General features: G+C 51.4%; 1 protein-coding gene and 1 pseudogene across 5 annotated transcripts in view; one reads left to right on the top strand and one right to left on the bottom strand.

Moving 5' to 3' along the window:
• LOC308583924 (cullin-9-like) overlaps nucleotides 1-12,360 on the bottom strand; it is a 34,431-nt gene that overhangs the window by 2,479 nt on the left and 19,592 nt on the right. For 3 of the 4 annotated variants that reach the window (XM_081188355.1, XM_081188357.1, XM_081188356.1), the window contains exons 15-25: nucleotides 9,509-9,599; nucleotides 9,240-9,411; nucleotides 8,029-8,134; nucleotides 5,722-5,817; nucleotides 5,456-5,631; nucleotides 4,823-4,956; nucleotides 4,537-4,722; nucleotides 4,159-4,274; nucleotides 3,453-3,635; nucleotides 2,943-3,100; nucleotides 2,120-2,459 (exon numbers count right to left, since the gene is read on the bottom strand). In XM_081188355.1, coding sequence (XP_081044481.1) covers nucleotides 2,135-2,459; nucleotides 2,943-3,100; nucleotides 3,453-3,635; nucleotides 4,159-4,274; nucleotides 4,537-4,722; nucleotides 4,823-4,956; nucleotides 5,456-5,631; nucleotides 5,722-5,817; nucleotides 8,029-8,134; nucleotides 9,240-9,411; nucleotides 9,509-9,599 — 1,743 coding nt within the window. In that variant the 3' untranslated portion in view covers nucleotides 2,120-2,134. Of the gene's footprint in view, nucleotides 198-485; nucleotides 592-1,365; nucleotides 1,512-1,901; nucleotides 2,077-2,119; nucleotides 2,460-2,942; nucleotides 3,101-3,452; nucleotides 3,636-4,158; nucleotides 4,275-4,536; nucleotides 4,723-4,822; nucleotides 4,957-5,455; nucleotides 5,632-5,721; nucleotides 5,818-8,028; nucleotides 8,135-9,239; nucleotides 9,412-9,508; nucleotides 9,600-12,360 lie in introns of those variants that run through there. The other variant, XM_081188358.1, reaches the window with a different exon arrangement.
• On the top strand, nucleotides 10,167-12,345 carry LOC308584142 (ferritin, middle subunit pseudogene; annotated as a pseudogene). Its single transcript has one exon. The product of its transcript is annotated as a ferritin, middle subunit pseudogene (transcript).

Genomic DNA, 12,360 nt, shown 5'->3' with positions numbered 1-12,360 from the left:
CCTGAACACCAGGCTGTCGATGTGCAGCTCTCTCTCCTCTTTCAGGATCTCGAGAAGAAGGCGGCAGATAGTGTTCCTCTTCATCTCCAGAGCGCTGTCCTCGTTCTCTTCCACATCGAAGTAGGTCTGCTTGGGCAACAGCCACAGGCGCTGGCTGGGCACTTGGGCCAGTGTCCCCTCACTCAGCCTCAAGATACCTGGAGCCAAAAGACATAGGGCAGGCATAGCCAAGACTGCAGGGGCTGGTGAGAACGGTAGTGCAGAACACCTCGAAGGCTGGCTACCCCTGATGTCAGGACTTCAGACTGGCAGAACTGCTCAGATTTCCAGCATAGCTGGCTCTTTTTGAGGCCTAGCTTGGGAAACTCTCCTTGGCTGTAGTTTTCGAAAGGATTTGGGCAAAGCAAGTGCTCCATGGAAGTAGCTGGAAGTCAGGATCCCACCCACCTCACTGGGAAAACTCAAGATCCCATCTCCATATTTACCCTGGCTCCGGGTCAAGATCCCATTCGTCGTCAGAGGTTTCAGCGCACAATCGAGGAGCTCAGGGGAGAGACCTGTGGCTTGAAGGAGCCTTTCCACAGAAACCTCCTAGGGCCAAAAGGGAAAAGAAAACGGAGGTAAACGAAGATAGCCTCAGAGGAATTCTTGAACGCCTGTCATGGTGATGGAAGCAGGTTCAGTTAGTGCCTCCTTCAAGAATTGGGGGGAATTGCAAATATAAAATAACAATAATTTTATTATTTATACTCCGCCTATCTGGCTGTGTTGCCCCAGCCACTCACAGGAAATAGGAAATTTGCAGGGTGCATGCTCAAATCCACACAGCAGGAGTCACTGAACTGCTAGTTTCAGCCACAGCAGCAATGACAGGATGTGGGGATAACCATGAGAAGGTTTTGCAACTTCTGAAGCAGATAGAAGGCAAGCTAAGCATTGTCCAACAAAGCACATCTGGAGTTAGTTCAACAGGAACTGTGCTTGGTGCTAAGCCAAGCCTGGGGATCTGGGAGGGCTTTCAATATCTACTGTTCAAAATTCAGGCAGTGGGGCTGCTTCAAGACACGGCCACCAACATTTCAGGACCTGTGGGCAGATCTGCAGACTGGAGGATGTGTCATGGGCAATACACACACACCCTTGCAACCAAGCACGCCCCTAAACCAGTGCTGTTGGTGGCAACAGATTGCTTCTCTCAAACTAAACTTCAGTGAGTCCAGGAGCAGAGGAAGGCCTCTCTTGAGCACACCTGTGCTAGCAGGCATCATACTGGCAACCCATGTTTTATGCAAACGCAGGCCATCATATGAGTCACGGAAGATGCCCTGCTGATGGCAAGCAAAAGGGGATGAGGGAGTCTCGGACCTCGGCAGTGTTGAAGCAGAGGAGGATGTACATCTGCAGGGTGGAGACGTGCAGGAGGCAGCCCTGGTACTCCAGCTCTGCGTGGCCCAGCCACGTCCACTGCAAACGCCGCGGCTTGGTGTGCTCCAGCCCAAAGCGGCTCTGACCTGAGAAAGACAAAGGCAACGGTCAGGGAGAAATACTGCAGCAAGACGGGCAACACTCTCTCTGCCTCTCTGCTCAAGGACAGGATATCACAATACTGGGGTTGGAGAAGCATGAACAAAACACAAATCTTCTTTTTTTTTAACTGTCTCATCCCACGTTCCGTAGATTAGCCAGATTTTCCAAAGATTATGAACCTCTTAACGCTGCCTCTCTCAAAGGATGGTTTAAAGACTCACAGCTCCCTGCGAAGGTTTGTATCACTTCTTTATAGAAAGTTTGATGGTTCTCATTTCCAAGTTCAGAGTCTTGGGTAAAAGTGGGGTCCACCTGCCCCCCGAAACTCAGCCTGAGAGAGGCAGGGCTGGGCTCAAGAACAGCCTGGCACTCACTCTGGGTGTAGAAGTCAGCAAACTTGCTGAGGTGCTGGCTGAGGGATTCTGGGAAGAACCTGGCAGGATCCTCCAGGTGGCAGAACGAGGAGATGGTCCAACAGCGTGGAGACAGCGCCAGCACCTTCACCTCGGCCTCTTCCTCCCGAGAGAACAGCTGCTGCGCCTCCACCATCTGGGGAAATAGAGAAGGTCTGTGACTTTGGCGGACAGTGGGGGCTGCCCAGGCAGGGTCAGCGGAGGAAGCAAAGGCCTTGGGGGCAGAGGACCTCCTGCGTGGTCCACAGGGATGGGGCTCCTTCGCCTCTCACCTCTCCTCCTCCCTCCATCTCCTCCTCCTCCGCCTCCCAGTTCCCGTCCTGGTCGAGTTCCAGCAGGTGCTTGTCGAGCTGCTCCAGCTGGAAGAGGTGGAACTGCTGCTGCTGCTCCTCCAGCTCACTCAGGTTCTTCAGCATCTGCTGGGGGAAGCGGTTGGGGAAGCAGAGCCCAATGTGCTCCACCACCGCACACTCCAGCCACGTCTTGCCCTGAGACAGGAGCCGGTCTCCCAGGTAGTACCTGCGCAAGCAGAGAGGGCAGACCCATCAGCCCAGACCCCCCTCGCCCCTCCTGCAGGGCAGGCCAGCCTCACGTACAAGAGACCCAGGAAGGAAGGAAGGAAGGAAGGAAGGAAGGAAGGAAGGAAGGAAGGAAGGAAGGAAGGAAGGAACCCAGCAGCTGAACTGGCGCTCTCAAGTCATTCTTCCTTATGGAAGTGCCAGGAACAGGCTGCACCACTTCCTGCCCGACGCCTGCGCCGTCTCCCAGAACAACGTGATAAGCAGCTCCTTGGGAATATGGGAAGCTGCCTTGGACTGAGCCAGGTCCCTTGGTCCCTCCACTGACTGGCAGTGGGTCCAGGGCTTCGGGCAGGAATATCTCCCTCCTTCCTGGAGACTGAACCCAAGACCTTCTGCCTGTACGGCAGCTGCTCTCCCCCCCCCCGAGCTCTGGCCCTCCCCAGTACAATTCCACATGTCTGCCCCACGAAGGCCTCCTCACCGGTAGAAGTGCTCGAAGGTGTTGGCCAACTCCAGGCCTGCCAGGAAGAGGACGGGCTCCAGGCTCTGCTGCAGGCGCCGCAAAGTCTCCACATTGCCAGAGTCCGCCCAGCTCTCCTGGATCCACCGGTCGATGTAGCGGGCAAACTGCTCACTCACCTGTTGGCCACAGAGCCAGAGGCACCAGTTGAAGCCGGGAGAAGCAGCAGGTGGAGCTTCCATGAAGGGAGGGGGGGAGGGGGGCGGAGGGGATTCCTCCCTCAAACCAGCAGCAACGCCTCCAGGGAAGGGGAGGGACAAGGAAGATCCCAGAAGGGGAGGCTGGCTGCTCTGTGATCAGGCCAGGGGAGCCAAGCAGGCTCTGAGATGAGGCCACGTTTGACATCCCTGGAACTGCAAGGGGGAAGGCCAGTCTGCCTGCAGAGCCGGGGGGGGGTGTCAGAGGGACAGTTCTTGCAAAGGACCTCCCCCGTGACTAGGCCGTGCCCCCCACCCTTCCACCCTTACTCACATGCATGGCTGTCAGGAAGGAGAGCTGCAGCAGACCCCCAGAGAAGCCGTGGCACAGGGCCAGCATGAAGGACATCTGCTGCCCAAAGAGCTCCTCCATGGCGGTGCGGAGGCGCAGGTAGGTGTTGCAGTAGCGCTCCACAAAGTCCGGGGCCTGCCAGGAGGACTCCAGGAACAGCTTCACCTGGGCAGAGGGACGGCAGGAGCACAACAGGGTCAGAGCAACCCACACGCCCTTCTCTGGCTCCCTGGGGCCTGCCTGGAAGTCTTCCAGCGGGCAGGGATGCCTGGCTGGTTGCCTGTCCTGGGTAGCGCTAAAACCCTTTAGCTCATCTTTTGATTGGCTGTCAGTCGTAGGGAAAGTCTGGGCATGTGACTGGAACTGGGGCAGAAGTGTCAAAATCAGAACGAGGCTCCCACCTAATTTAGCAGCACCACGTAGAGCTTGGAGCCAGGAAACCCCCTTTCCTGGGAGTCTGGTCCACACCCAGTCCTGTCCTGCAGCCTCAGCTCTCCCCAAGGCTGCCTTCCCAGTAACCCCTTAATAGGCAGGGAAGCAGCTGCATGCAGACACAGTGAGAACAACGCAGCAGGACTAGTCAATGGTCTGCCATGGAAGACATCTGTTTGCAGCAATGGAGAGTCGCTAAGCCGCATCTCACCCTGCTTGGCGCCCCCATTCGCGCCTGGTCCTCTGCTCCCCCTACCTGCTGCTGGACCACCCCTTTCCAGCACTGGGTGATGCCAGTGGTGCTGCTGGGCTTCTTCACGGCTGCCTTGACAGTCCCAGAGCTCGACTCTTTGTTCTTCCCGTTCTTCCCGTCTGCAAAGTGGGGGTTGTGCGGCGTTATTCACGGGGACCGGAGCACCCAGGCACCCACTTCTGACTATACGGGACCTTGAGGGCTCTCCTCCCTCCCCAGTTCTCCCTCCAACGCCACCCCCCTTGCAGCCCCGGACGCGAAAGACACTCTTGCTCCTGCCAGAGGCTCCCCTGCGGTGACCTTCCCACCTTCAGTTCGGAAAGGGGACCTGCCCCTCCTGGGCTGCCCATCTGCCCAAGCAGGGAGTGGGGAGACACTCACTGGATTTCACGGGGGGCTTGAGCTCCTCGGCCTCAGGGCTGCTGGAGTCCACGTGCACCAGCAGGTGGCTCAGGCGCCGGACGCGAGAGTTGAAGATGGCCGCCCGGCTTTGGGCGCTCCGGGAAGCCTCCAGGTTCTCCAGGTATTGGCTCAGGAGCCAGGAAAGGGGGCTGATGCCGCTGGGATCTGAAGGGCAGGAAAGAGTCAACACGGAGGGCTGCTGGGAGAGGGGAGGGGAGGGAGCGTGTGGCTCCTGAGGACTTGTGCCAGGAAGGAGATGCCATACCTGGAGTGGTGATGCTCTGCACCAAAGGGCTGATCAGAGCCTCCCAGCAGGTCTTGCCCAGGGCCTGGGCAGCTTCGTCGTCGGGAAGGAAGCGGTCGGCAAAGACCTGCTCGTGGCGCAAGGCACTGTTCAACCTGAAAGGCCAAAGGGGTGGAGGGTCAGCTGCTGACTTGGGCGATGCTTGGAGGCCTATGGAGGTCAGGGGCAAATGAGCTGAGAAGCAATGGCTGCACAGGGTGCGGGACAAAGCAGGGCAGGAGCTTGAACAACATGAAACCCAGCCAGATGGGTGGGGTATGAATAATAAAATTATCATCATCATTATTATTATTACTGAGATGGAAGGGGGGGAGGAGCAGGATGGATATCTTCCAACAGGGTTTCCCAAACTTGGGTCTCCAGCTGTTTTTGGACTACAACTCCCATCATCCCTAGCTAGCAGGACGTATGATCAGGGCCGATGGGAATAGTCCATCAACAGTTGGAGACCCAAGTTTGTGAAACTCTGTCTTGGGGTAAGCGTGGGAAGGGCTGGGAATGTGGACCCCCTCCCAGCGCAAGAGGGAGACCCCTCCCTGCCCCGCAGGACACCCCTGCCCCTCCCCACCTGAGGCCCCAGGGAAAGCGCAAGACCTGTTGAAGAGTTGCAGCAGCTGCATCCGGTCTTCTGAGATTTCCTGGCACCAGGTGTGCGCCTTGGTGGTGTAGAAGAGGTACGTGCGCCGGCACAGCTGCTCCTTGAAGATGGGCCAGAAGGTGGGCTTGGGGCCCAGCACCTCGATGCCACGCACGCGAGTGTCAATGCCCCCCTGAGAACGACACAAACCTTTCCAGTGAAATCAAGGCAGCACCCGTGGGGAGGGCCCCACGAAGACACGGCAAAAAGTGGACAGTCCTACCTGCTGACAGCGCTTGATCTTGACCTGTATGATGGGCCAGAAGCAGTTCATGTTCTCCAGAAGGATCACTCTGCTGGCCGATGGCGGGACAGTCACCTTTGGGCAGAAAAGGAGAAGATGCAGCTTGGATTTGTCATTCTGAAGATGCCTCTTCATCACAGAGGAGGAGAAAAGGGGCAGAGAGGCCCTAAAGTTGTCTTTGCCTAATTCCCTTGCTCTCTTCTTCCCTCCCACAGGGTTGTTGGTGTCAATTGCCTCTGCATGTGTTTGTGCGTGCGTACTTAATACAATAATTCTGTAAGTTGCGTGTCTTTGTTTCTCAGTTTTATCCTTTTATCTGGGGTTTTTTATGTATCGTGCAATTTTATGCTGTTATTTTTATTGATGAATAAATTAGAAATTATTTATTGCAATGATCAAGAGTGAATTTCTGTTTTAATTATTATTTTCTGGTGTTTAATTTTATTGTGTAAAAAGCTGTGTGTTTTTTATCGTGACTTTTTTGTATCGGGTTTTAAGGGGCTTGATCTTCATTGCGTGTTTCTTGTTTCTGCAGCTAGTGATACAGAAAGGTGGAATGTTAATTAAACATGAAACGAGATGAAATTTTAAACGTCCTCCAGATGCTGCTTGAAGCACAACTTCCACCATCCCGGATAACTGGAGGGACGCTTGTTGGGGCTGATGGGAGCTGCTGTTCAGCAACCCCTGGAGGACCAAAGAAGAAGAGGAGTTTGGATTAGATATCCCGCTTTATCACTACCCGAAGGAGTCTCAAAGCGGCTAACAATCTCCTTTCCCTTCCTCCCCCACAACAAACACTCTGTTGACATGAGCCAACAGTGTGACGCGGCAGCTAAAAAAGCCAATGCAATTCTGGGCTGCATCAATAGGAGTATAGCATCTAGATCAAGGGAAGTAATAGTGTCACTGTATTCTGCTCTGGTCAGACCTCACCTGGAGTACTGTGTCCAGTTCTGGGCACCACAGTTCAAGAAGGACACTGACAAACTGGAACGTGTCCAGAGGAGGGCAACCAAAATGGTCAAAGGCCTGGAAACGATGCCTTATGAGGAACGGCTAAGGGAGCTGGGCATGTTTAGCCTGGAGAAGAGGAGGTTAAGGGGTGATATGATAGCCATGTTCAAATATATAAAAGGATGTCACATAGAGGAGGGAGAAAGGTTGTTTTCTGCTGCTCCAGAGAAGCGGACACGGAGCAATGGATCCAAACTACAAGAAAGAAGATTCCACCTAAACATTAGGAAGAACTTCCTGACAGTAAGAGCTGTTCGACAGTGGAATTTGCTGCCAAGGAGTGTGGTGGAGTCTCCTTCTTTGGAGGTCTTTAAGCAGAGGCTTGACAACCATATGTCAGGAGTGCTCTGATGGTGTTTCCTGCTTGGCAGGGGGTTGGACTCGATGGCCCTTGTGGTCTCTTCCAACTCTATGATTCTATGATTCTATGATTCTAGGTGAGTGAGGCTGAGAGACTTCAGAGAAGTGTGACTGGCCCAAGGTCACCCAGCAGCTGCATATGGAGGAGTGGGGAATCGAACCCGGTTCACCAGATTACAAACCTACCGCTCCTAACCACTACACCACACTGTCCCCTGCGCCTGGTCCACTCCAACTGGCAGCAGCTCTCAGCCAAAGGTCTTTCCTATCGCCTGATGACTCCTCCTTTGAACCAGAGACTAACCTTCTGAAGGCAAGGTACGCATTCTCCACTACTTAGCCTACAGTCCTTTCCCCTTGAAGCTGTGCCAACAAAGGCAAAACCTTGACCAGAGAGAAGAGACGGTGGAAGAAGATTGGAAGAAGTTTAAAGAATATTTGAAAAAATATGTTAATATTTAAATCTGAGAATAGCTTTGGAAGTGGATATAGGCTGTAGGTTTAGAAGTAGAAGACAGTGTATTTTAAAATAGTATTACTTGTAAGGGATAAAATGTGAAGATTTTTATGGTAAAAGTGTGGTTTTAAAAAATGGTTAAAAATTATGATATATGTAAACTGCTAAAGATGAGGTAAAATGAAAATCGGATGGGGGGGCTTGGGGAAACTCACTTAACAATGTTTAGAAAAAATAAGGGTAAGACAAGAATTTGTTTGTATTGTTTGTTTTTCTGTTTGTGTTAAGTTGTGTTATAAAATGAATAATTTTTTTTTGGGGGGGGAAACAAAAACAAAGGCAAAACCTTGTCAAGTGTGGTGTGTGTCTCAGAGACAGGAACCCTTCTGTGGCAGGGGGAAGAGCTTGCTGCTCTCTAGCCACGGAAGCACCTTTCAGGCTGAAGCACTGACCGCATTGAGCTTGATGCTGACACTGGCTGCGCTCTCCCCTCCCATGACCATAATACGGGCTGGCATGTAGCTGGAATCCTCGCTGGTCACCAACAGAGACAACTGCCTGTGCAGGGAGAGAGCAGGGGTTTCAGAGCAAAAACCAGGCACCCTATTGGGAGCCTGGGACCTTTTCAGAGAAGGCAGGAGAGCACGTCTGCCTCGTTCCACGAGAACCAATATGTTCACACATTCCTGGCTCAACAAGAAACTTGGCTCTCTATGCCTGGCATCCAACCGTCTTATTTTATTTATCTGTGTTAAATTTTCTGTTTTACAATTTAGAATATTCATTTAGACAACCTTAAAATATCAGTGACTTCCCTCCTTCTCTTTCCGCAGTTAATTTTGCATAGCATAAATCCCTGCATATTCTTATATAAACTAAACCATTCAGCATTCCATTGTTACTTCCATCAAAACTTATTTACACTCTTGAGTTTATCTTAACGCTGCCTCTGGCTCACAGCAAGAAATCTCAACTCATTTGAAAATGACTATGTTAAACTGTGGAAAGAGATTAAGAAAGAGCTGGAGATTTGGGAGAGAATGACGCTCTCCCTGCTTGGCAGAATCTCAGCTATCAAAATAAATCTATTGCCCAGGATGCTGTTTCTATTCCAATCAACACCAACTGTAAATAATGCAGGCTGCTTCAAGGAGTGGAAGAAGGATATTTCTAAATTCATCTGCCAGGGGGGAAAGCCAAGAATTAAACATAAAATTATGATAGACATATTTTGTTTGTTTGTTTGTTTGTTTGTTTGTTTGTTTGTTTATTAGACTGATACGCCACAAGAGATCACAAGATCTCAGGGCAATTCACAAAATACAGGGTTAAAGCAACAAATAAACACAACAACAACAATTTATTATTTATACCCCGCCCATCTGGCTGGGTTTCCCCAGCCACTCTGGGAGGCTTCCAACTGAATATTAAAAACAATACAGCGTCAGACATTAAAAAAATTCCCTAAACAGGGCTGCCTTCAGTTGTCTTTTAAAAGTAAAATAATTGTTTACTGCCTTGACATCTGATGGGAGGGCGTTCCACAGGGAGGACGCCACTACCGAGAAGGCCCTCTGCCTGGTTCCCTGTAACCTCAACTTCTCGCAGCAAGGGAACCGCCAGAAGGCCCTCAGCACTGGACTCCCTGCATGTGTATACTCACCGGATTACGACCCCACGATGCATATAGATGTTGATATGGTGGGAGGTGCTGTTGCCATTAGACTCCCAGTAGGTCTTGGGGTTCCCGTCTGTCAGCTTGCTGGCTTGCTGAGGGTTGGAGGAGACTTCCACCCTCTCCCAACACTTGTCATCTTTGACCTCCGTGCTGCAGCCTGAGCAAAGAAGAAATGACCCTGGGCTCAGTACAAACGGCCAGAGCCGTAAAAGGAATGAGACGTCGACAGCTCTGAAGGCTAAAAGGACACTCACCTTGGCAAAGACTGTGCAAGAACACATCAAAGAACGGGATGTTGATAGGTTGGTGTGTCTGCCTGTGTTCTTCTATTTGACCCAGAACCACCTGTGCATTTGGGAGCAGAGAGAGAGGAGAAAGAGGTAGAAGAGACACCAAGAGATACCAACGTATCAAAGGGCAATAAGAAGGCAGAGCTAGCTTTATGGAAGCTCAAAATGTGCAGGTCCCTGTGGACCAGCATAAGGATATTGAGAAGCTGGAAAGTGTGCAGAGGAAGGTGACCAAGATAACAAAGGGTTTGGACTCACAGCTGTCCATGGAGGTGCAGGTCAATTCTGTGTCCAGGGCAGCTGTTTACCAGCTCCATCTGGTACGCAGGCTGAGACCCTACCTGCCCGCGGACTGTCTCACCAGAGTGATGCATGCTCTGGTTATCTCCCACTTGGACTACTGCAATGCGCTCTACGTGGGGCTACCTTTGAAGGTGACTCGGAAACTACAACTAATCCAGAATGCGGCAGCTAGACTGGTGACTGCGGGCGGCCGCCGAGACCACATAACACCGGTCTTGAAAGACTTACATTGGCTCCCAGTACGTTTCCGAGCACAATTCAAAGTGCTGGTGTTGACCTTTTTAAAGCCCTAAACGGCCTCGGCCCAGTATACCTGAAGGAGCGTCTCCACCCCCATTGTTCTGCCTGGACACTGAGGTCCAGCGCCGAGGGCCTTCTGGCAGTTCCCTCATTGCGAGAAGCAAAGCTACAGGGAACCAGGCAGAGGGCCTTCTCGGTAGTGGCGCCCGCCCTGTGGAACGCCCTCCCATCAGATGTCAAAGCGATAAATAACTACCTGACATTCAGAAGACATCTGAAGGCAGCCCTGTTCAGGGAAGTTTTTAATATGTGATATTTTAGTGTACTTTTGGTTTCTATGGAAGCCGCCCAGAGTGGCTGGGGAAACCCAGCCAGATGGGCGGGGTACAAATAATAAATTATTATTATTATTATTATTATTATTATTATTATTATTATTATTATTTGGAAACCAAGCCTTATGAAGAATGGTCGAAGGAGCTGGGTATGTTTAACCTGGAAAAGTGACAGGAGATATGATAGCCATCTTCAAATATCTCAAGGGCTGTCACATGGAAGATGGAGCAAGCTTGTTTTCTCCTGCTTCGGAGGGTAGGATTCCAACCAGTGGCTTCAAGTCACAAGAAAGGAGACTCCGACCAAAGATCAGGAAGACCTTTCCGTCAGGAAGCGCTGTTCGACAGTGGAACAGATTCCCATAAGAGGTGGTGGACTCTCTTTCCTTGAGGGCTTTTAAGCAGAGGTTGGATGTGTTAGTATTTTGCGCCTCCGATGCTGCAGATGAGATTGGTGTGAATCACATGCCTGTCTGGGAAGAGCGTGGGAACGGAAGAGAGTCTTATCTCTTCCGCTGTATCTACTATTTGTACTGTACTTTTGCTTTTACTTCTGTCTGTTTCTTCTCTCGGAGCTGGAAAGAAAGGACGCCATGAATCCTATGTCTGTACATAGTTTGTAAATAAATACGTAGATCAGCTCTACAATGTCTCACGCTTCTTGGTGTTATGCCAGAAGATTAGTGTGCCGATATCATTTGATATATGTTGCTGAAGCGCACTGGAGAAGAAGGAAAATGCCTTTTCCAGAGCTGCGCATACCGAAGGATGCTCGGAGTTCAGGGGCTGCAAGGGCACCCCAGGGCGTTTTCCAACAGTGGTCGTAGGAAGTGATTCATGAATTAAATTATTATTATTATTATTATTATTATTATTATTAACATAGAATTGTAGACTAGGAAGGTACCACATGCAATATCTAGTCCAACCGCACGCAATGCAGGAATCTTTGGCCCAACGTGGGGCTCAAACCCACAACCCCGAGATCGAGAGTCTCATGCTCTACCAACTGAGCTGGAAGAAGCCTGGGACTCAGAAGCTGTTTGGGGAGGATGACTCCTTCCTTCCTTATGGAATTTTTATCCTGCCCTTCCTCCCAAAGAAGCCCAGGACAGCAATGTCCAAAAGCAAGGCAAAGCTGCCATGACATTTCTTCCTGTTTCCCTAATTCATTTGCCTGGTTTTCCTCCAGACCAGAACAAGAGAGGGGGGCGCATCTTGCTGAAGGACCTCGAGAAGCCAGAGAAGGACAAGTGGGGCAACAGCCTGGATGCCCTGCAGTCTGCCCTGCAGCTGGAGAAAAAGGTGAACCAGGCCTTGCTGCATCTGCACAAGCTGGCAACAGAAAAGGGAGACCCTCATCTGTGTGACTTCCTGGAGTCTGAGTTCCTGGAGGAAGAGGTGAAGGTCATCAAGCAGCTGGGAGACCACCTCACGAACCTGAGGCGCCAGGGACTGCCCCAGAATGGCACAGGGGAGTACCTGTTTGACAAGCTCACTTTGAAGAGCAGCAGCCGATTCCTCTCATCGCTTTAGAAAAAGAGTAAAATTTGTGGTCAAGTTTGTGTAGAGAGCCAGTGTGGTGTAGTGGTTAAGAGCGGTGGACTCGTAATCTGGTGAACCAGGTTCGCGTCTCTGCTCCTCCACATGCAGCTGCTGGGTGACCTTGGGCCAGTCACACTTCTTTGAAGTCTCTCAGCCCCACTCACCTCACAGAGTGTTTGTTGTGGGGGAGGAAGGGAAAGGAGATTGTTAGCCGCTTTGAGACTCCTTCGGGTAGTGATAAAGCGGAATATCAAATCCAAACTCTTCTTCTTCTTCTTCTTCTCCTCCATGCAGTACAGCCAATGCTCAACGCAGCACTGAATCTGCAAGCGACTCTGCTCCACCTGGCTTGCACTCCCAAGCTAGATTCCCCCACAAAAGGTACCGGGATTT

The sequence above is a fragment of the Podarcis bocagei genome (assembly GCF_964188305.1).
Source record: "Podarcis bocagei genome assembly, chromosome: 3".
Lineage (NCBI taxonomy): Eukaryota > Metazoa > Chordata > Lepidosauria > Squamata > Lacertidae > Podarcis > Podarcis bocagei.
The sequence above is the reverse complement of the archived record's forward strand: the minus strand, read 5'-3'. Positions and strand labels throughout refer to the sequence as shown.